Source organism: Artibeus jamaicensis, unplaced genomic scaffold (assembly GCF_021234435.1).
Source record: "Artibeus jamaicensis isolate MK-2021 breed Jamaican fruit bat unplaced genomic scaffold, CSHL_Jam_final contig_76, whole genome shotgun sequence".
Classification (NCBI taxonomy): Eukaryota; Metazoa; Chordata; class Mammalia; order Chiroptera; family Phyllostomidae; genus Artibeus; species Artibeus jamaicensis.
The window spans coordinates 3067669-3090431 of NW_026521954.1; the positions used below are offsets into that span (position 1 = coordinate 3067669).

Here is a 22763-nt window from a genome sequence, read left to right on the forward strand (position 1 = left end):
TGTGAGGGTGTGGTGCCTGCCCCCCAGGAAATCATTAAGAAGGATTAAAATCAGCTCCTGCTTTGGTTTTATTGAGTGTATTCCATCAGGTCATTGAATGCTTTGCCAGTCATTACAGTATGAAAGTAGTCACAGCAGAATAATTTGGGAGCTATAACCGACTTTAGAGGCCATTTACTCAGCAGGGTCCAAACTGCTCTCTGTGATCCCTGAAGGTCCTAGGGGGCCCCACGCAGCCCCAGTGGGTGATGGAGTGGAGTCTGTGGTGAGCCAGGGTGCCTCCCCGTATCATCCCCGCCCTCCACTTCAGCCAGCGCCTGTGTTACTGGTTTTCTTTCTGCACCTGTGTAAATGTTTGGTGGAAGAAAGGGTGCAATACCTAAAAAAAATCAAGGAAAACAAAAGTTGAAAACCAGTTTGAAAACTACTGGTTATCCAGCTCCTCATTTTCTTCAGTGGAACGGATTTTGGCTCAAAGAGGTGAAATGATTTGCCTAAGAACACAGAAAAAAATGCACCGTAGAGCTAGAATTATAATTTGCCTATCAAACCATCATGCTCTACATTTTAAATATATACAATTATATTTGTTAATTATGTATTCCTCAATAAAATTGCGGGAAGAAATTTTTTAAAGTAGCCGTGTAGCCTCTAGTCTGGCTCGCAGCCACTGTGCCATGCTGAGTGGCCCAATGAGGGCTCTCGGTAGTTAAGTTATATTCTCAAGTTGGGCAGATTATGTATAATAAAATCTGACGTGAAATAAAAGTAAACGTTTTGTGCTTAGGGTATATTTTAATGCCTCATCCAGCATACTCTTATTTTATTTTATTTTATTTGTTTTCATACTCTTATTTTAAACTTAAGTCTCCTAAATATGAATATATTCTGTATCATGACTTTAAAGTTCCTTTATCCTCGGACCCCAAATTTTATTTTTTGTAGGACTCTCCATGCAAAAAACATTCTCAGCAGAGCCTTAACCACACACTTCAGGGCAGAGTATCAAGTCGCTTTCACAGCAGCTCTGATCAGTGGTTCTTGCTTCAGTGGTGTCGGAGACCTCCCGGGGCTCAGCAGAAAAGAGTGTGATGATGATATGCTGGCCATGTGTAGCGTAAGCCCCCAAACCGGGAGGTGCAGGCCACAAGCTGGATTTTGCCCTCCTTGTAAAGGGAACTACCTTGTCTTTTAAGGGTCTATAACATAAAATTTGAGCTATATCTGTATTCCTTCCTAAACATTGTATTGTTTATCTTGAAGTCATGGGTGCTCTGAAGAAGGCAGAGGGAAAAATATAAGAAATGAAAGAAAATGGTCGTTTTTAAGTCTGTTTTATTGATTATGGCGCTACAGTCGTCCCACTTGTTTCCTCTCCTTTATCCCCCCAGCCTCCCACCCTCCAATATCCCTTCCCTTAGTTGCGTCCATGGGTCGTACAGCTAAGTTCTGTGGCTTCTCTGTTTCCTATACTGTTCTTAACCTCCCCCCGTCTATTTTATGCCTACCATTTATACTTCTTATTCCCTGTACCTCCCCGCCTCCACTCTTTCTCTCCCTCTCTGCACGGAAAACCCTCCATGTGATCTCCATTTCTCTGGTTCTGTTCCTGTTCTAGTTTGCTTAGTTTTTATTTTTGTTTTTTAGGTTCAGTTGTTGATAGTTATGAGTTTCTTGTCATTTTACGGTTCATAGTTTTTGATCTTCTATTTCTTAGATAAGTCCCTTTAACATTTCCTGTTCCTGTTACCTGTTCCAGAACAGGGAGAAGAAAAATGGTTGCACTTCTTAGTTTGTAGAGAATGCGGTAGAGTAATGGTAGTCCTTTTTTTTTTTTTTTAAGAAAATGCCCCCAAATTTGTAATGCATGTATGAAAATTATATTGAAATACATTTTTAGCTTCTTTTCCCTTCCATAGGATTTGCCTCAAAGAGTACTCCAAAAGTTGAACTGAGAAATCCCAAGCAAGCTGCCTGAATTCCCCTGCATATTCTTGTTCTACATCCTATAAAGCGCCAGAAAAGTCAAATTGGTGGTTTTCGGTGAGTACACCAGGTGGTGTCTTTTTCTTCTTCGGGACAATTGTAATTTTCATTCCTAACAACCAAGATACCTGCTGTTTAGACGAAGTGCATCTGGCGTGTCGTTATGTGGCAACATGAGCAGTTATACAAAATAAGTCATTTTGAACCCACAATATAAATTATTTCTTTGTTTAGTCAACATGTTTATGGCTCAAGAGGAAAAACTGCTGCTTCTGTGTGCTATGCATTTGTGAGCATCTTAGGACTTAAGAGATGAGGAATAATATGTATTGCTTATAATTTGTCTTTTACATACCCTCAAAAGAGGTCAAGGGTATTTCAATCAGCATTGTCTTTTGAAAGGGTTGCACACAAGGAAGGATCTACCAGCTACAGAAGATACATGTGTGTTCTTGAACAATCTTCATGCCTTTTCTAATTTGTTCCCTCACCCATCATATGAGGTAAAAATAATTGTCATGTCAGACTCTCTAACTCATGGCAATCCAGTGAATTACAACATGTGGAAATATAGTTTGATGGCTCTGTAATTCTTTACAGATAGAAGGTATTGTTATTCTGTGGGCAGTAGTTTTAAGTGCGATAAGGCAAGGACGGGAAGCACAAAAGAGAGAGGTAACTTGTGCCTCCTGCTCCTAGAGCCTTGCCCGGCCAGCCCTCCCGGTGGCAGCCTCAGCCCTTAGATAGACCTGACAGGTAGAGGCGGTCGCCCTTGCCTATCCGAGAGGGGCCCTGGCGACACTGATGTGTCCAGCAACTCCCCTCCCTCCCACTCCCCCAATCCCTTCTTTTCATATCCTCTGGGCTGGGATCTGGACCTAGTCCACTGAATTCAGGGACTTGGAGAGCCAATTTATTAATTGTATATTTTTTCCTTTTTTTTAATTAAGTTTTTGAGGGTTTTTTTTTTTAAGATTTTATTTGTTTATCTTTAGAGAGGAAGGAGAGAGGGAGAGAAACATCAATGTATGGTTGCCTTTCGTGCGTCCCCTGCTGGGAACTGGCCTGCAGGGAACCGGCCTGCAACCCAGGAATGTGCCCTGACCGGGAATTGAACCTCGAATGTCTGGTTCGCAGGCCCGCGCTCAATCCACTGAGCTACACCAGCCAGGGCTATTTTTTCCTTTTTATAAAAGCATTTTTATTAAAGGAAACCTGGAAATTAAAGAAAAATACAAAATTACATATAATTTCACATGCAAAGAAACCACAATGAACATTATGGTTATTTATTCCTCTTTTGTATTTTATATATTTCCTATATATTCTAAAATGTGATTTAACAAGGTTAACATAGTTGAGAACATGAAATTAATATTCTAGCCTACATCTATGTCATAATTTACTTAACCATTTCCATACTGCTGAACATTATTTTTGTTACATCACATATAAATATATACTATTATATTATTAATACCACTGTAGTGAACATACTTGACTATAAATTTTATTTGTGTCTCTGATTATTTTCTTTTTATTATTATTATTTCTTTTGAGAGAGAGCAAGAGAAAGAGACAGAGAGAAACATCAATTTGTTGTTCCACTTATTTGTACTTTCATTGGTCATTTCTTGTATGTGCCCTGACCGGGGATTGAACCCACAACCTTGGTGTATCAGGATGATGTTGTAACCAACTGAGCTACCAAGCCAGGGTCTTATTATTTCCTTGGGGTAAATTCCCCTAAATGGAATCATTGAGCTAATAAAAATGAACTATTTTTAATGAACAGTGTATAGCTCTAGATATTGTCAAAGTGTCTTCCAGAAATGTACCAAATTATACTTGTTCTTCCATTACATATGACATTTATTTCACTGCACGACTGTCATGATTACTTCTATCACTTTAAGGTTTCAAATCATAAATATTTCTACAGAAGCTTAGGAAATAAAAGCCTGCTTCCTCCCCCGAACACCCCAGCCCAAAGCCATATCAGGTCTCTAACGGAGAAGACAGTCATTCGATCGACATTGCATCAGCGTCAATCCCTCAGTCCTGTTTATGGGATAAAGCATATATAAGGCTTGCATTCATTCTCTGGGTATTTATTATCAGCACTTTTGTTCACTTCTGTACTATGTGCTTCAGGAGAACAAAAGAACATTCTTTTCATTGTCTATGAGAAGCTTAATTCAGTTGGGAGTCCAAACAATGAACTTAAAAATACTTAACCTTGGATAGGTCACTTAATCTTCTCAAGGCCTGTTTCTTCTTTAAAGTGAGAGGCTCAATTTCTCTATATCTAAAAAATATCTGAAGTTGTTTTCAGTAAAAAGATGTGAGTACTGCCCCAGCCAGAGTGGCTCAGTTGGTTGGGTATAGTTTCCTCAAAAAACTAAAGGTTGTCGGTTCACTTCCCGGTCAGGGCACATGCCTGGGTTGCGGGTTCAGTCCCCAGTCAAGGCATGTACAGGAGGCAGTTGATCAATGTTTCTCTCTCTTTCTCACTCCCTTCCCTTCACTCTAAAATCAAAAATAAAATTAAATTAAAAGAAAAAAAGATGTGAGTCCGCATGGCAGTGTAAACAACAGTGAAGGTCATTATGTAGATATCAGACTCGGGGGAGAGCCACACAGTGGGTTGTAGCACTTCTGTTATCCAGACGTGAGAGCTCATTGGTTTCTTTAGGAGACAGTCGTTTCGCTGCATTGGAGACCTAGAAAATTTTTCGAGTTAATCATTTTTTAAATGTAAAACCAAAGTAATAGGAAAATCCTTCAAAGTGGTCTCTAAGTTTTTCTATAGTTCTAACATCTATAATTCATAAATAACTGAGAAACCCCAAAGGCCAAGGACCCCAAAAGCAAAGGAGTGGTCGGTGGCTTCACAGAAAGGTTCGTAGAGTTAGGAGTAGAATTTAAAGATGGTAGATTCTGCAGATTAGCTCCATCTAATCGTTGCCCCCACCCCCCAATACACACACAGAAAGTCTGCACTTGTACTGTTCATGGCCTTTTTTCTTTTACTCAGATTTTCAAGCTTTGGAACACACCAAACAGTGTAAGGGGTTAATAAGTTCAGGAATATTTAGGTCTCCTTCACCATTACCGCCTCCACCTGCCGAGATGGTAATGGTAAGACTGTGTGACTGCTCTGCTGAGCTGTACTGAGCAATTCCAAGGAGCTCTGGCCAGACTCCGGCGAGAAAGTCTGCCGCCTGCCCGCCGATCCTTCTCTCTGGGGTGGCTTGTCCCTTGCATGTTAACGTGCAGTAGATACTTCATGAATATTTTTTGGATTCCTCTCTACTCAGATGTTTTGCTGCTTTGTGATACCAGTTTGCTTTGTACTTTAAAAAATAATATATTTACATCTATGTTGGGACAAGTTCCAAAAATCTAAAAGCATGAAGGAATTGTAATAGTTCCCCATAATGGCTCTAATCTTAATCTTGGAACAACGCGGACACTTTTTTGACGATTCACACATGTAAAAAGTCTCATTTGCTCATATATTGGTCATTTGTTTTTCTTGGCAACTTGAATTGCAAACATGAAGAAAAAGCTGTATAACCTAGAACATCATTTTCCCATCTTCTCGTTAAAATCTGCATTCTGTTTAATTCTCTTTATTTCATATAATAACGCCTGGATTTCCGTGACTTTTTACTTATTATGGTGAACTATGTATAACATAGTATTTACCATTTTAACCATTTTTAGGTGTCTAGTTCAGAGGCATTACACACAGTCACACGATTGTGTACACACCACCACACACCTCCAGAACCTTTTCACCCTCTCAGACGGAAACTCCGGGCCCCTTAGACAGTAAATCCCCATTCCTACCCCCCCCAAGCTCCTGGCAGCCACCTTCCTACTTCCTGTCTCTATGAATTTGACTCTTCCGGTTATCTCATATAAGTGGAATTAGACAGCATTTATCCTCTTGGGCCTGCCTTTTTTCACCTAGCATAATATCTTCATGGTTCATCCATGTTGTAGCATGTGCCAGAATTTTCTTCCCTTTTAAGGTGAAGTACTACTTTATTGTGTGTATATATATATACCACATTTTGTTTATACATGCATGTGTTGGTGGACATTTGGCTTATTTTCACCTTGGCTGTGTGGATAATAATGCTGTGGTCATGGGTGTGCAAATAACCGCTTGAATCCCTGCTTTCAGTTCTTTGCACTGCATGCCCTGCAGTGGGATTGGTGGATCACGTGTTAATTCTGTGGTTAAGTTTTTCAGAAACCACTGCACTAGCAATGCACAAGGGTTCCAATTTCTCCACATCCTTGCCAGCACTTCTAATTTTCTTTCTTTCTTTTTATTTCTAATAGTAGCCATCCTAATGGGTATGAAGTAGCATAGCATTGTGGGTTTGATTTGTATTTCCCACATGATTAGTGATGCTGAGCATCTTCATATGCTGGTTGGCTTTTTGGATACCATCTTTAGAGAAATGCCTGTTCAGCCTTTTGCTTATTTTTAAATTGGTTGATTTGTTTTGGTATTGTTGCATTGTAGGAGTTTTTCATATATTCTGGATATTAATTCCTTAATATGTTAGGGGATGAGTCTCTCCCCTCCCTGGGGGACCTTTTCACCCTGTGCCTGCCCTTTGCTGCACAGGCGGTTTTCATTTTGGTGTCCAGTTGATCTGTTTTTTCTTTGCTGCCCATGCTTTTGTTGTCATATCCAAGAAATCATCCCCAAATCCAGTATCAGAATGCTTTTCCTCTATACTTTCTTCTGAGAATTTTACAGTTCTAGCTCTTACATTTAGGTCTGCGATCCATTTGGAGTCAGTTCTTGTATATGATGATGTTAGGGGCCAGGATTCTTTTCAAAGAGGTACTTTTCAATCCCACTAAGTCTCAGTGAAGCTGTGGGTCAGCCATCCTCCCTTATTTTTCTACCCAGCGTAGTCTCGGGTGGTTTCCCAACAGACCAGCGAGAGAAACGAAGCAGTTGGGGAGCTAGGAGCTCACCTGGCCCGCCTTCTGTAACTAGGGCGCAGCTGTGAGGCAGTGGCTGGGGTCAGGAGGCGTTCTGATGTAAACACGCTGGAGAAAATCCCCAGCCAAAGCCCGACAGAGGCAGATAGCATTCGAGGCTAAAAAGAAAAAAGTGTGTGTGTGATAAGAACGTACATCTCTTTAGCAGCAGAGGAAAAAGAGAGAGGACGCTGGGCACCGAATGTGGCTGTGAATTATGGGCTGCAGTCAATATTTATTTATTTTTGTACAAAAATAGAGTCTCTCCATGCTGCTTCAGAGAAACAAAACTAGATGAGCTTCAGTTGTGTTTTCAAACAGTTGTTCTAAAGCAGTTACCCTCGCTTTGTTCTAATGTGGACAGTGGAAAATGGGGAGGTGTGTCAAGCCTTCACTCGCGGAATCCTGAGAAGCAGGAAGGAGCTGTCAGCTGCCTCTCCCAGCATCTCCGGGAGCAGTGTCTGCGCCTGACCGGCTGCTCTCTCTGGAGAGAGACGGGTTTTGAGATAACAGCCCATGCAAAGAGAACTCAGAGCTGCGGGATTCTCCTCATGAATTAGATTCTCCCCATGGGAACACCGGTACTGGCAGTTGGGCTTCCAAATCCCAAACAAATCACTGTTAAATCTACTAAGACCCTGGCTTCAGGACCATGAGAAGCTGTGAGCCAATCTGCCCCCTCTTGGTTTTCAGGAGGACAGGTTTATGATAGAGAAACTGTTAGCCGCCGTAGGTCCTCATTTTCTCTTTGCCATCTGCTGAGTTCGGAGGAAGTAACTAAGCCAATTAAATTTTCTGATGCAGGTGGGATAAGATAAACTGTGCTTTCTGGAAACATTTTGCAAGACTGGTATTGTGTACTGTATTTCCCTTGGAGCATTAAAATCATTTCACACTTAATTAACTCAAGGAATATCCAGTATTTCTCTGTGAGACTGGGAATAAATGACTAGCTCAAATCAGAGACATTTTTACTGGTGTGTTACTTTTTCAGCTGAAATACTAACTCACGTGCACACAGTGAAAGTAGAGTCCCTAAGACGCGAAAGGCAGTTACCTGCCGACACTAGTCTCGGGAGTGTAATACACCTGAAAAACCACACGCGTCCCGACACTTAAAAGTTCCACTCCAAAGGCTCTGTTCCTTTCCATTCTTAAACTTTACGTCTACCTTCGTGAGCTCCTTTTATTAATCTCGTTCTGCTTTCTGTGCAACTTCTGTGTAAAATTTCAATTCAGTGTAACCGTCTAATTAAATTACAGAGACTGGGAAAACTTATTTTCCCTCCCCCGCCCTTCCTTTCTTCTTTTTTACATAAACATCTTTCCTGGGAACAGGACAACTTTTGTCTTTTCCAAATATCTGCAAATTCTACCTCAAACAATTATAAATTTAGTGCTTAAGTCATTTATAATAGACAAGCTCTTTCCCCATCCTTAGTTTTAAACCATATATTACTACATTTTGTTCAAATGGTGTATACCTGTTAAAAACTGGTATGTGTGTGTGTTATTTAAACAATGATTGAAGCAAACAGCCACTCACACATAGCATAGCTCTATTTTATGTATTACTCTGGGGTACTTAGTAACCAAAGTCATTGCATTAAAATGCAAAGTCATTGCATTAAAATAGGGAGGCTAAATGAGAATTTAAGATGAGAAAGAGAAAAAATAATAAGAAAAAGAAAAGGTGAAGGAAACATGACTAAGGAGGAAGGATGGCAAGTGGTAATGCCTTTTTTCCACTGAAAGGTGCTGCTTCCTGGTCGTTTTCCCTCTGCAACAAGTGGTGGCTCCTCGTGTGTCACTCGCCCGTGGAAAGTGAATGACAGATACATCAGTGACATCATTAGGTCGAGAACCTTGACCTTCATATAAAGACATTTGTAAACTTCTGTATTATATCATTAGTATCAGGTTAATTTGTGACCTACTTTCCAACTCCTCGAGACCCCCCACGGCTGGCAGAGAGCTGACTGCCCAGGAGAAGAGAAATGCCAGGGAGGAAAGTGTCCTTCCCAGTGTGCGTGAGCAGCCCAAGCACTGCGATGCCCAGCTTCTCGAAATGCTTGCACGTAGAATGGCCTTTGAAAACTGCCTTTGGTCAAGCACCATCTTTGTGCCCAGTTCCTTCTGCTGTAAAATCTCTGCCAACTTTTTGAGGCAATGTAGCAAAAGCTCAGCATATCAACTAAGGCAGAAAAGTCATGGAGTTCTACAGCTGGCCTACCAGTGCCTGCTTCTTCCAGGAGGCCCCAAGGAGGTTAGCCTCCACATTCCATAGAGGCCACCAGTGGTTGCTGTGCCTTTCCCCATTGATGCTGCTGGTGCCTGAGCTATGTGTTAGGACTGCCAGCTCCCACACCAACGCTGGCCCATCCACTCTTTAATGGGCCCTTTTTGGTCATAAGATACACTGCTGGACAATACTGGGTATGCCTGTTTGTACCCAGTTCTGGGTGCAGGTAAACCACACAAGTTAAGTGTAAATAGATGTGTGAAAAAATTTTCAAAGCAATTTACTGGTAGTTATATATGATCAAATTATTTTTGTAATTTTTGTCCTACATGTTTCTTATAAAAGACAGTCCTCATTCATTGGTCCTTCCATTCATTTGTTTATTCATTCCAGAAAGGAAGTATTTTAGGTTTTGCAGGCCACACTGTCTCTGCTGCAACAACCCAACTCTGCTGTTGTAGCCTGAAAGCAGCCGTAGACAATATGCAAACAAAGGGGCATGGTTGTGTTCCAATAAAACTTTATAAGAACAGCCAGAGGGTCGAATTTGGCCCACTGGCTGTAGTTTGCTGATCCCCCATTCTAGAGTCCACATTTTAAACTCACAGGGATGTCATAAAAATCAAGTAACTTCCTTAGAGTGTTTTTATACATGTAATAAGGACTCAGAAATAGTAGCTGTCATTAACCCAAGTGTTTAAACTGTATAGTAAGGAAACTCTTTGAGAGATTATTTCCAGTCCATCTCTTTCCCACCAGAGGGAGTTGCATGTTATTCATCTCTACCCTCAGAGACACTCTTTTCGTAGCATGTGCGTGAAACGTAGCCTACCGTCACTTTCCCAGAAGTACGAGACAGTGTCCTCTCAGATCATCTCGCTGTGCTAAAAGAGGGCAGTCAGCAGAGGGTCTGGCTTATGAAGATGCTCAGTAAAACAGGTTTTCACTTTCACGATTTAATTAACTCAATTCTATTATAGCCTCATTGCTTATGTATTATATTTGCAATAATGTGACATATAACATAATGAGTTCTGAAGTGTGGGAGCATAAGGAGAGCTCTGCTCTTGCAGATTTCCCATCCCTAAGCATAAAACTGGGTGTCTGCGGATGTTCAGCCTTTGTCCACCTATTATAGCTGGGCCCCTCCTCAGGTCCTGTTGTGACCTGTGGTCCATTGTTGCTTGCACACTTTACTAAGCCACCGTTGTAGTTTCAGCATTCAATAAAGTGTTTGTTGAAAGAACCTATGTGACCTCTTAGGGTTGAATAACCTTATGGGGCTGCCCATCTGGTGGCCCCTCCGCTCTCTCTCTCTCCCTCGTCTTTGTCCACCCCAAGGACTAAGCAGTAGTCACCTTCATATCCCCAAACCCCTAGTCCAGCCTGGCATACTGCAAATGTTCAGTCAGTGTTCGAATGAATGAGTGAATGAGTTAAAGTATATACAAGTACTGTTTGTCTGTCTCATCAGACCGTTTTGCCTAAGGGGTAGGGAGGTTGGTTTTAGTACTATGCGATTGACTGTGTTCTAAGAGCACACATTTAATGATTATTCGTAGTATATCTTTAAAAAAAAACAAACCTTCAAATCTTAAATGAGGCTTTTCACATTATTGAAGACACCAGCAATGACATGTGAACAAAGTCCAAGATTTTAAAACCAGATTGTCAGCAGTTTTCATGTGTCCAAAAAAGCAAAAGAGTGTGAATTTAAATGAGGCACTTCTACAGCTTGGCAGATCCTTAGCCTGATTTCGAAAGTGGTGTTTCTGTGATCCAGGCCTGTCAGTCTATCTGAGATGACAAATCAATTTGATACCAGAATCAGTCTGATAGGGCTTTATGGTGGCAGTCATTTGGTTTGACATTTTAAATTAGTAAGGTTTTAACCAAATTAAATGAGTAGTTTGGCATATAGAGACATTACCTTGGACCTTTGGAAAGTGTGGCACATTTGACCTTGACAATGAGAGCCAGATCAAGGCATTGAGCCCATGCTGGGGCTGGAGAGACATAAAATACCAGCTTCTCTGACTAGTTAACTTAGTAGCTGCCATGTGCACGTATATAGTCCGCTTGTAGCTCCAAGACCTGGTCAGGAATTCTCAACAGTGAGAAATTTCTGTTGTCAAAGTTGGGGTGGGGTGCTTCTGGCATCTGGGGTAGAGGTCAGGCCTGCTACAGAGCACAGGACAGCCCCCCAGGACATAGGTTTATCACACCCATAGAGTCAGAGGGAACAAGGTTAAGAAACCCTGGGTTAAAGGATACCTTAGGTCCATTTGCAGCTCAAATTCTGGGATATTATGAAATTAGGTGTATATGTGAAATAATTTGATAAATTGCAAAACACAATAAATTTAAGCTACTATTATTCTAGCCATTGCTCCTTCTCCTCTTCCAACTCCCTCCTGATATGCATCTGCTGGTCATCCTTCCTGTTCCTTGCCCAATCCCTAAAGGTTTAGGTCAAAGGAGCTAAAATAAGGGGTGAAACTGGAAGTCCCTCCTCCTGCTTGTTCAGAATTTGGGAAACGTTAATCCAGTAGGCAGATGTGTGCCGAATTTGTGGGTTTTGTTATTTTCAGCATTACCCCATGAACCCGTTGAGAAAAAGTTAAGTGCATAATGCGTATTTAAAGGGAACCAGATAACAGATTATTAACGGGTATTGGTGCGCTGCCAAACACCCGCAGACAATGTCCTCCACCCCTTTCGGGTGGGTGACTTTGTCCCTGGGAACCCACAGCAAAATGCCTCATTTTCAGGGACGTGTTGATAGAAATGCCTGGGAAAAGTGAGCCCCTTGGCTCTGCATCTGTTTATCAAACACACTCATTCATTGAATGATATGCTTTGCCATAACGAAATCTGTACCAGCATCAACACACTGTGAGATCCGGCATGAGTGAACGCCTCTCACAGGAGTCAGGAGGGGACAGAAGGTCAGTATTCCACTGCTTCTTTATCCTCTCAGGATTCTGCCTGAACAAGACTGTCATGGAGGGTTTTCATGTGTCCCAAGAGCCATGCCCTCAAATAGAATAAGGTTATCTACTGAGATAGAAGAAAGAGCCTGAACTTCCGTCTTCAGGTTGTTGTTTGGGCCCCCAGGTGAATTCCAAGAACTCTGCCTGTGTTTGAGCAGAACTCCTTTTACACTTCCAAGCCCTGAGGTAACGCCAGAAATGTCCCGCTGCCAGGGCCCTGCCCGCTGGTGGGAGTGTCGTCCCTGTGTTCGTTCCAGTGGGTGGTTGGCAGCTTGGCACAAGGCAGTAAGAACCAGTGGCTCGGGGTGAGGCTGAGTCTTGGAAACTTTTTGCTGGGCCGGTGTCTTCAATTCTGCGGGCCCAACTTGGTTCGTGGCGTTAAATGTATGTTAATCCTGAAACTATTCATCTGAAGTGAGTGCTATTACTGGAATCATCTTAGAGAAGAGATGTGGAAAGGGAACCAAGGCAATTTACCTTGTTTGACACAGGTAGTAAGTGACAGTCATGATGTGAACCTGTATTTCTTTTACTCCAAAGTTTTTGCTCTTAACCAGTATGGTATGTATGCTATTACATCCATGCATTGTATATGTCAGGTCATGCCTAAGAAGTAACTGTCAGGAAAGACACAATTTTTATGGTATGAATAAGGGATATCAAAATAGAAATCTAATTGCAAGCAGAGATAGAATTACCTCTTGTAGAAATACATTTTAAAACCTTCCATTGAATTAAATTCCAGCTAGTGCTAGAAGACACTGCTCCCCACTGAATGTATCCTCAGATTGCAACGTGTTAGCAAATAACTCTCCCAAGAATTTCAAATAGCATATTAATCTCAAACACACACACACACACACACACACACACACACACACACACACACACCCCTAGAGAAGTGAACCAAAGTTAACCAGTAGTTTCGATAATTCTGGAGTAAATGCATGCCTGCCTTGGAGTCTAGGTAATGACTGCTGTCAGAAATATTTTCCAGTACAATGATATCCCTTGCCCTCTAAAACATCCTAGTTCAAGGTTAAAATCTTACTGATAGATTCTCCAAACAAGTACTAAGAAAGAAATTCAAATCCTTGATAATTTTTGCTTTAAGTCTGAGTTAACTCTGACATTTTATTTTACCCTGACAAGCTCAAACTCGACCTCAAACACAACAAAAATTCTAGCTAAGTAGTTCAGAATAATAATATAGCTGGAATTGAAAGGATGTGTTTCTCTGTTTTATATGCCAAACTGTGCATAAGTGATTTGTTTCAAATATACTGCCATGTTTGTTTAATGCTAGCAGCCTTTGGTGCACACTAATACATTGTGTGTGTGTGTGTGTGTGTGTGTGTGTGTGTGTGTGTGTGTGTGATTATGGCTGTGGATAGGAGGGTCATACCTCAGGGGATTTGGCATCCACATGGATGAGTGACTCGACCTTTTGCATCCTATTCAGCAAGTTTCTTCAAGTTCATTCTGGAAGAGCCTTTGCAAACTTATATGGCCAAGAGTTAAATGAGGAACAGGCTTACACCTGGATGCCTGAGCCACATCACCAGTGAAGAAACCACGCTGCCATACACCTTACCTGCTGCACAGTCTGGGAGACTGTGGTGCACCAGTCTGTACCAGAACTCCCAGGGTAGGCTTCTCGTACTTACTGGTTTAAAAGTCACTAAAGTAACCTCTTGCCTGTTTCCCTGTAAACAGATGAATCCTGCATAGGGTCAAGATTCTTACAAGTTCAAATATTTTTTTTTTAGTTCGAATTTCTTATGGGGAGATTTCTTGAGCACTTGGTGCTAGGTTCTACCTGGGAGTTTTACACAGGTCATTTCATTGACTCCTCACCACAGTCCTCAGGTAAGGGTCACTCAGGGGCAGCCAGAACAGACTCAAACCAGATTCTCAGGGTTCAAATACCAGCTCTGATACTCGTGAGCTGGAAACCTACCTAATCTCTCTGTGCCTCAGCTTCTTTATAAGGTAGACATCCTATAACGCATGCAGACATTGTGAGGATTGAAGTGAGTTAAATACATATAAAGAGCTTAGCATACCATCTAGCACATAATAGGCATTCAGGGAATATTAGTTATTTTTGTCACCATTTTAAAGATGAGAATACTGAGGCCTAAAGTAGTTAAATGGCTCTTTCCCAGGTTCACTGCTAGTAAGCAGAAAAGTCAAGATTGGGAACTAGGTCTCTCTGGTTCCAGAGATTATATATTTATTCAGTAGTCCAGGCAGCCAAAATCAGACTGTCAGTTCATTTAAAAATTGCCATGTGCCAAATGGGTGAAATTGGGTAATTCTGTGCCATTTATTCAGGCATTTAAAAATTATTATTCACAGTCAAGGTTCAACTAATGAAGTCTGCTTATTATTCATTGTGTCTATACCTCTATCCTAAGGAAAATATATATTTTTTTCTCTATATATAATATGGATATATGTGTGGATATATATGTGTATATGTATGGGCAGGGCTGTGTTTCCCAACAAAACTTTATTCATAGAAACAAAGGGCAGGCTGCATTTGGCCCGTGGCCATAGGAGGCCAAGGCCTGGTGTAAAGCGTGTCTAATTGTAGGCACAGATTCTGTTACATCTCTAAAGAGAAAGGTTATGTTGGCTGTATATAGTTCCTTTTTTAAGGCATTCAATAAATGATATTTTCCACAGTGAAGCCTTTGGTCTCAAATTCATTGTAGCATACCATATAATTTTTCAACTATGTTATATTAGCTATTAGAGTTTTTAAAGCATAAAATTTTCCTAAATGTGTTAAACTAACTCAGTGTACCATTTTTGATCGGCTTCCAATGAAATTCTAACTTTATGGAATCTTATTTTTGTCCATTTTGCATCTCTGAGCCATATCACGTTTTTTAGGTTTTTTTTTAATTATGGTAAAATATACATAACAAAATTAACCATTTTGACCATTTTATTTTCTAATCCCCACTCGAGGGCATTTTTTTTTCAGTGTTTTTAGCAGGGAAAGGAGAAGGAGAGAAAGAAACATTGATGTGAGAAAGAAACATCAATTGGTTGCCTCCAGGCACATCCCAGTCAGAGATTGAACCCCCAACCTAGGCATGTGCCCTGACTGGGAATCAAACCAACAACCCTGCAGTTTATAGAACGTTTAGTGTACAGTTCGGCGGCATTGGGTACATTTGCATGGTTCTCATCACCTCTAATTAACTCAGTAAACACTGATTCCCCATTCCGTCTTTCCCCAACTCCTGGCAAGCACTGTTCTATCTTCTGTCTCTATGAACTTGACTATTCTAGGTACTTCATATAAGCGGAATTATACAATATCTGTACTTTTGTGTCTGGCTTATTTCACTTAGCATAGTGTCTTAATGGTTCATCCATGTTGTAGCACATGTCCGAATTTCCTTCCTTTTTTAAGGCTTGGTAATATCCCATTGTGTACATAAACCACATTTTGTTTACCCATTCATGAGGCAGTGGACATTGGGCTTGTTCCCACCTGTTGGCTATTGGAAATAAGAATGTTATGGCCATTGGTGTACGAATATCTGGTAGAGTCCCAGTTTTCTATTCTTCTGGGTCTGTACCCTGTGGGGGAATTGGTAGATCCCATGTTAATTGCATGTTGGAGTTTCTGAGGAGCAGCTGCAATTGGCCTGTTGGCTGCAACAGCTGGGCCATTTTACACCCCCACCAGCAAAGCCCGAGTGTTCCAGTTTTCCACATTCTTTCCAACACACATTTTCGGTGTTTGAAAAATAATAGCCATGCTAATGGGTGCAAAGTGATATCTCATTGTGGTTCACACTTGTTTTTTATGTCAGTGTTTGTAGTTCATGTAATATAGTTCAGAGACTGCCTTAATTAACATCTGCTGCAAATGAGATTTATACATATCTGTGTGTGTGTGCGTGCATTCCTCTCCTAGCTGTACAATTATGTGAGGTGGATTTAAAGAATGTGCAAACAATAAGATTGATATTATAAATAGCTAAATTTTTGGCACTGGGAATATAAAAGACTAAAAAAGAAAAAAGTAAAACTAGAGCCACAATTTGATGAGCTTGAAAATGTGTTGAAATGTCCTATGCCTGTCCTAAAACTTCCTAATGACCAAAGAGACGAGGGAAAGAAGGCCAGGGATGTGATTCATTTATTTCAAGTGATGGACATTCAGGGAAAAAAGACTTTTCTTGGCTCATAGATATAAGAAATAAGCTGTAACTATTTTTAATAAGATGGTTATGCTACTGATATCAGAAGATTTCAGACTAAAAGTGAACAGAATTTTTGGTGACTCTAATGGGGATAGAATTGGGAATGACTCCCATAGTCTGACCTTTTCTGTGTGCTGTAGACTTATAAGACTTTTCTGTGTGGTGTACAATGACAGTTTCTGAGTACAGTTGGGGAAACAAGAAGTCATCGCTCCATGTCGTGGCAGAGTGATGGTTCTGTGTGCTCCTTTGTCCTCAGTGGTGTAACAGTGCAACACTTAAGATCTTGAATTGCCTCAACATGTTTTTATGTGTATTTAGCAGTTTCTTCCCAGGACAAAGATTATAAACACATAAAAGTGTTCATACAAATAATGGTCTTGAGAATATATCCTATCTTCCATTTGAAAGGAGGAAAAGATCTTCATATTCAAATCTGATATTGAAATCTGTGTTCCATCTTGAAATTACAGATTTCAAGAATTTAATTACAGATTCAATAACTAATGTATCGTTTTCAAATGTATGCTAAAAAGACCTTCAGGATAACTGGATATGTTGTCAAACCAGCTTTCAAGCACTTGAACAGCAAAGAAATAAAAAAGAATAGAAGCTATATCAAACAGATGCTTTTAAAGCACTGACAAAATGTCAGAATTTATCTAAATTTGAGAGAGTCGGTCTAAAGTTTTACCCAGAAGTTTGGATAAAAGATAATAATGACATTTCCTGAGCATTTCCAGTGTTCTGAGCAGAGTTCAAAGTGCTGTGTATATTTGAAGTCACTCCTCTAAACTTAATACCATCATCAACATTTCCCTTTTGTAGATGAGGAAACTGAGCATAGAGCAACTAAGTGTCTTTGCTTCAGGTCATACGACCGGGAAGTGTGCGAGCTAAGATTCACGCACAACTGGGCAGCCTGGCTCCAGGGGCCATGCCGCATGCCCCCCCTAAGCCACTCTGCATCTTGTTGTTACAGCAGATAGACCAGAGAAGAATTGCTTTGGCCAATCAGCAAATAAACATCTCAGGTTTCTGTTCTGTCGTTACAAGTTGGTTTTGTTTTTTTCTTTAGATAAATGTAATTGTCCTTAAAATTTCCTTTAATATTATTGTATACAATTCCTAGTGGTATATATATTTTTAAATATGATGCTGCAGGTTCTTAAACGATGAAACCTTAGCAGTCATTGATTTTTATATGTTTACAAGAGTTTTAAGACCATGGAGGAATGCTTATAAAATAAAATAAAGCAGCAGGATATGAATTTGTTACAAGCCAAACTCTACCCACCCACCCCTAAAAACCTATTTTAAAAAAAGATAGGAAAGTATAATTTGGGCCATCAGAATTCTGCTTTTGGAAAAGCAGAATTAGAAATGACTTCTTATTTACTTTTATTAACTTTCCATAAAATTTACTTGAATACTTTTGTAGTTCAAAAAATAACTTCCTTTTTCAGCCCTGGCTGGTGTAACTCAGTGGACTGAGCGTGGGCTGGGAGCCAAAGGGTCACCAGTTCCATTCCCAGTCAGGGCATATGCCTGGGTTGCAGGCCAGATCCCCAGTAGGGGATCGCGTGAGAGGCAACCACACATTGATGTTTCTCTCCCTCTTTCTCCTTCCCTTCCCTTCTCTCTAAAAATAAATACATAAAATCTTAAAAAAAAAAAAAAACCTTCCTTTTCAAAAGGCCAACCAAGAGCTTTTCATTACAAAAGGCACAGTATGCCACTCCTAGCAATAATCTTATTGTATAATTTACAGTCATTGCCACTGCCACTGGGGGAAAAAGATTAAAAATAATCATTTCCACAGACCTCTGAGCTGCATGCGTGAAGGTGGCGCAGTTTGGACCTGTCATGTGAGATTCTAAATTAATTAACTCAGTGTATGGGTCGTGCCAGCCCCATTGCAAGTGGTCAGTAGCCGCCAGTGGCTTGTGAGCTTTTCCATCCTCACTGCAAGTTCTGTGGCACAGCACTGATTTAGAAGAACACAGAATCTGGAGTTAGACAAGTTGGAATCAAGTTGGTACTAGCTGATATTTGCTATGTGAAACAGGCAATTTAGCCTGCCTCTCTGAGTTTACTTTCCCCACAGAAACTGGGGGGAATGATAATAAAACTGGGACTAATGATAATATCACTTACCATGTAAGGCAGTTAAGATCAAATAAGATAATGCATGTGACACTTCTCTGAAAACTATAGTGTGGTTTACCAGCTAGCTGCGGCTTCCCACGTCTCCCAGTTTGAACTTAATCTCTTTGTGGACTGACTGTAAATCCATGAATGATAGGTACCAGGGTTTTGCTTGAATGGCATCATTAAAATCACAGTATGCTTGCTCTCTACCACAGCTCTTAGGCCAAGTCCTTGGCAATGTGGACGTTACATTTCTTCCTTGTAAAAAGCTTCGGCCTACAGCTCTGTATCTATTTTGTATAACATCTGTTATTCTTAACAACATAAATACATTGCTTTATTTCCAATCTTAAATGAAAAAGACTGTCTTTAAAAAGAAAGCAAAGAGGCTTTGTCTGCCAAGGAAATAAATGGGGGTTAAATGCCACAACTAAAAAAAAAATCTATCTGAGTTGACAGTGCAGGAATTAAGTCAAAGATGTTGTCATTTGCTGCAGGAACATGAGGTTTTCACTGACAATTACAGCAGGCTCTTTGTGCTTCAAAGCTGATTAAGCGGAAGTACTTGCTCATTCATTTTCAATTTTTTCCGAGTCACTTCCGGTTTTTCGTGCAAAACCAGTTGAGTAATTTAGACTATTTTAGAGCTGCTGCACTTCCAGAGCGGTCTCCATCTTAGTTCTCATTTAACCACCTGATGGATAAGCATGTGTTGTATGTCATCAGAGAAGGGGGGTGCGGGGGAGGGAGTCAGGTTCTGGCTCCACTCGGTGCAGATTCCACACTCACCCTCCCTCTGCCTCCCTTAGGTCTCCACCAGCCGTGGATGCCTTTGACATTATGACTGCAGAAGACTCCACCGCAGCCATGAGCAGCGACTCGGCCCCTGCGTCCATGGCCAAGGTGCCCGAGGGCGTGGCCGGCGCGCCCAACGAGGCGGCGCTGCTGGCGCTGCTGGCGCGCACGGGCTACACCATGGCGCAGGAGAACGGGCAGCGCAAGTACGGCGGCCCGCCGCCCGGCTGGGAGGGCCCGCACCCGCAGCGCGGCTGCGAGGTCTTCGTGGGCAAGATCCCGCGCGACGTGTACGAGGACGAGCTGGTGCCCGTGTTCGAGACCGTGGGCCGCATCTACGAGCTGCGCCTCATGATGGACTTCGACGGCAAGAACCGGGGCTATGCCTTCGTCATGTACTGCCACAAGAATGAGGCCAAGCGTGCCGTGCGCGAGCTCAACAACTACGAGATCCGCCCGGGCCGTCTGCTCGGCGTGTGCTGCAGCGTGGACAACTGCCGCCTCTTCATCGGAGGCATTCCCAAGATGAAGAAGCGTGAGGAGATCCTGGAGGAGATCGCCAAGGTCACCGAGGGCGTGCTCGACGTGATCGTCTACGCCAGCGCCGCCGACAAGATGAAAAACCGCGGCTTCGCCTTCGTGGAGTACGAGAGCCACCGGGCTGCGGCCATGGCACGCCGCAAGCTCATGCCCGGCCGCATCCAGCTGTGGGGCCACCAGATCGCGGTGGATTGGGCCGAGCCTGAGATCGACGTGGACGAGGACGTGATGGAGACCGTGAAGATCCTGTATGTGCGGAACCTCATGATGGAGACCACAGAGGACACCATCAAGAAAATCTTTGGCCAGTTCAACCCAGGCTGCGTGGAGCGCGTCAAGAAGATCCGCGACTACGCCTTCGTGCACTTCGCCAGCCGGGAGGACGCCGTGCACGCCATGAAGAAACTCAATGGCACGGACCTGGAGGGCTCGTGCCTGGAGGTGACGCTGGCCAAGCCGGTGGACAAGGAGCAGTACTCCCGCTACCAGAAAGCGGCCAAGGGCGGCGGGGTGGCCGAGGGGGCTGCTGTGCAGCCACCCGGCTACGTGTACTCTTGCGACCCCTACACGCTGGCCTACTATAGCTACCCCTACAACACGCTCATCGGGCCCAACAGGGACTACTTCATGAAAGGTTAGTGGGGGCAGTTCTCCTGGGCAGGCCCCCGAGAGCCATGTCTGCTAGGTGGGCTAGGTCAGGGGCGTTGTGGCTGTAACTGAGTTGGTGGACCCGACCCCCTACCCACCCTCATTTGGGTGTCAGTTCTGGGTTCTGTTCTTTGCTGTCACTTAAGACATTCACTTCTATAGCATTGAGAGAAATGCGGATCCTTCCTACCTATGGAATGAGCAGTAAAATGATGGGAGCGAGCAAGCTCTTTTGCATGCCGCCTTTCCAAGACATACCCAGTTAGGACCTGAAACCTGCTTGTGAAATGGTATCTTTAGAGTGTTGGGGGAGTAGAGGGCAGAATATTATCGGTTTGCTTTTTTGTTTGTTTTTAAGTCATTGGCTAGGGTACGATAAAACAGTGTTACACTGGGAAACAAAATACCAAGATTCTGGGTTCTGCTCACTCAGTGACCAGCTCTTTTGAGTTTGTGAGTTCACTCAGTCTCCTCACCCTCCCTAGGGCTGTTTTCTCACGCATAAAATGAGGAAGGTAACGAGCAGTTCCTTTCCAGTTCTAACATTTTTACAGTCTATGATGTTTTTCTTTATTGAAGTTGCAGTTGCAATCCTGGGAACTCACCCTGCAAGGTGATGCCTTGCAACAGAGAGCAGACATACTTAGGGTGCAAATGGAGACTGGAGTAAAATGTTTGAAGTGTCTCTCCCAGCTCACTGAAGAGCAGAGGTGTATTTAGTCCCCTGCAGCCGTAGACTCCAGGCAAACCCCAGAAGGCAAAAACCTTGAGTTAGGGTCTGTCCCCTGTACTATCGCTGGTGTTTGCTCATCATTTTTTGTATGTTGTTATTATAAGCAGGCAGCCTAAGAGGCCGGGGTCGAGGTGCGGCTGGCAACAGAGCCCCAGGGCCCAGGGGTTCCTACCTCGGGGGATATTCTGCTGGCCGTGGTATATACAGCCGATACCATGAAGGGAAAGGAAAGCAGCAAGAAAAAGGATATGAACTTGTACCGAATTTGGAAATCTCTACTGTCAATCCAGTTGCCATTAAACCTGGTACAGGTCAGTATAAACCAGAGCAAGAATGCATCCATTCAGCTTAAACCCCAACCCACTCTTCAAAGTGACCCCGAGGCTACCTTCGGCTCTTGGACTCAGGTTCATCTTCTCGTAGGCAGCCAGAGATGAGGCAAACAATGTGGCCTCCTGGCTGTTCTTAATCTGGAACTTAAAAGGATGGTCTAGTTTTGACCTTGTTCAAGTCGAACTTTCCAGTAGTGTGTTTTTCAAATGTGTGTCACTAGTTATGAGGCTTTTTTTCCCAGTGTATGACTGAGTAGACCGAGTCAGGGATGAGGGGGGCGTGGGCAATGGAAGAATATAAGGCTCCTCTATATCTTCTATCAGCTAAAAACTGTCTGTTCCTTACTCAAGTCAATTTCTACTCCAGCCATCAGAAGCCAGAGGATGCAGCTCACTGCCATTCTGGGAGTGTAGAAAATTCCCCTTCTGGAGCAAATAGCACCACTTGTCCCTTGTCATGAACTTAACACACCTGAAACACCTAGGAACAAGGGAACCAAGGCAGTGGTGAAAGTTTTTGCAGCTACTTACTGCCTGGATTTCTCCCAGAGCTCACTTCCTCCTCTTTTTGGATCAATAGATTGGAGTTTGGGGGTACTGAAGTGACTCAGACCGGGGCCTGGAACTTGGCTTTCACTTCCAGGCCTCACGAACCAGTTTGCCAGTGTTGTCAGTGCACACTGATGAGACAGGTCTTCCTTCTGACCCTACCCTGCAGGGAACTCACCTCCACTGTGTGAGCACAGCAAGAACTCCCTGTTAGCACACACCATGCAAAATCCAGTTGTGATAATCACAGCGGTCCTCCTCCAGACACCTTCCTGGTGTCACGGAGGTAGACTGAAGAGCTCTTCCAGAGAATCCTCACTTTGAGTTCATGAGTTTCATCTGGTTGAAGAGTGCATGCGCCTTTTAGCTAACAGCCAAGGGATCTACACTTTTGGGCATGGGTTTGCATAGGCCATGTAGGGCTTAAAAGTGTTTTCCCAGCAGAGATTCCTTTTGAATTAATTCAGTGATAGGATTTGGGGTTTTCGATTTTGGGGAGAAGGTTGTTTATTTTTTTGTTGATGGTTTTTCGGGTTTTTGTTGTTGTTTGTT

The 22763-nt window shown here is 42.5% G+C and overlaps 1 protein-coding gene across 2 annotated transcripts in view; it reads left to right on the top strand.

Moving 5' to 3' along the window:
* Nucleotides 1-22763, top strand: part of RBM47 (RNA binding motif protein 47) — a 66654-nt gene that overhangs the window by 35197 nt on the left and 8694 nt on the right. Inside the window, exons 2-3 of one of the 2 annotated variants that reach the window (XM_037138048.2) lie at nt 19424-20583; nt 21438-21641. In XM_037138048.2, coding sequence (XP_036993943.1) covers nt 19424-20583; nt 21438-21641 — 1364 coding nt within the window. Of the gene's footprint in view, nt 1-19423; nt 20584-21434; nt 21642-22763 lie in introns of those variants that run through there. The other variant, XM_037138047.2, reaches the window with a different exon arrangement.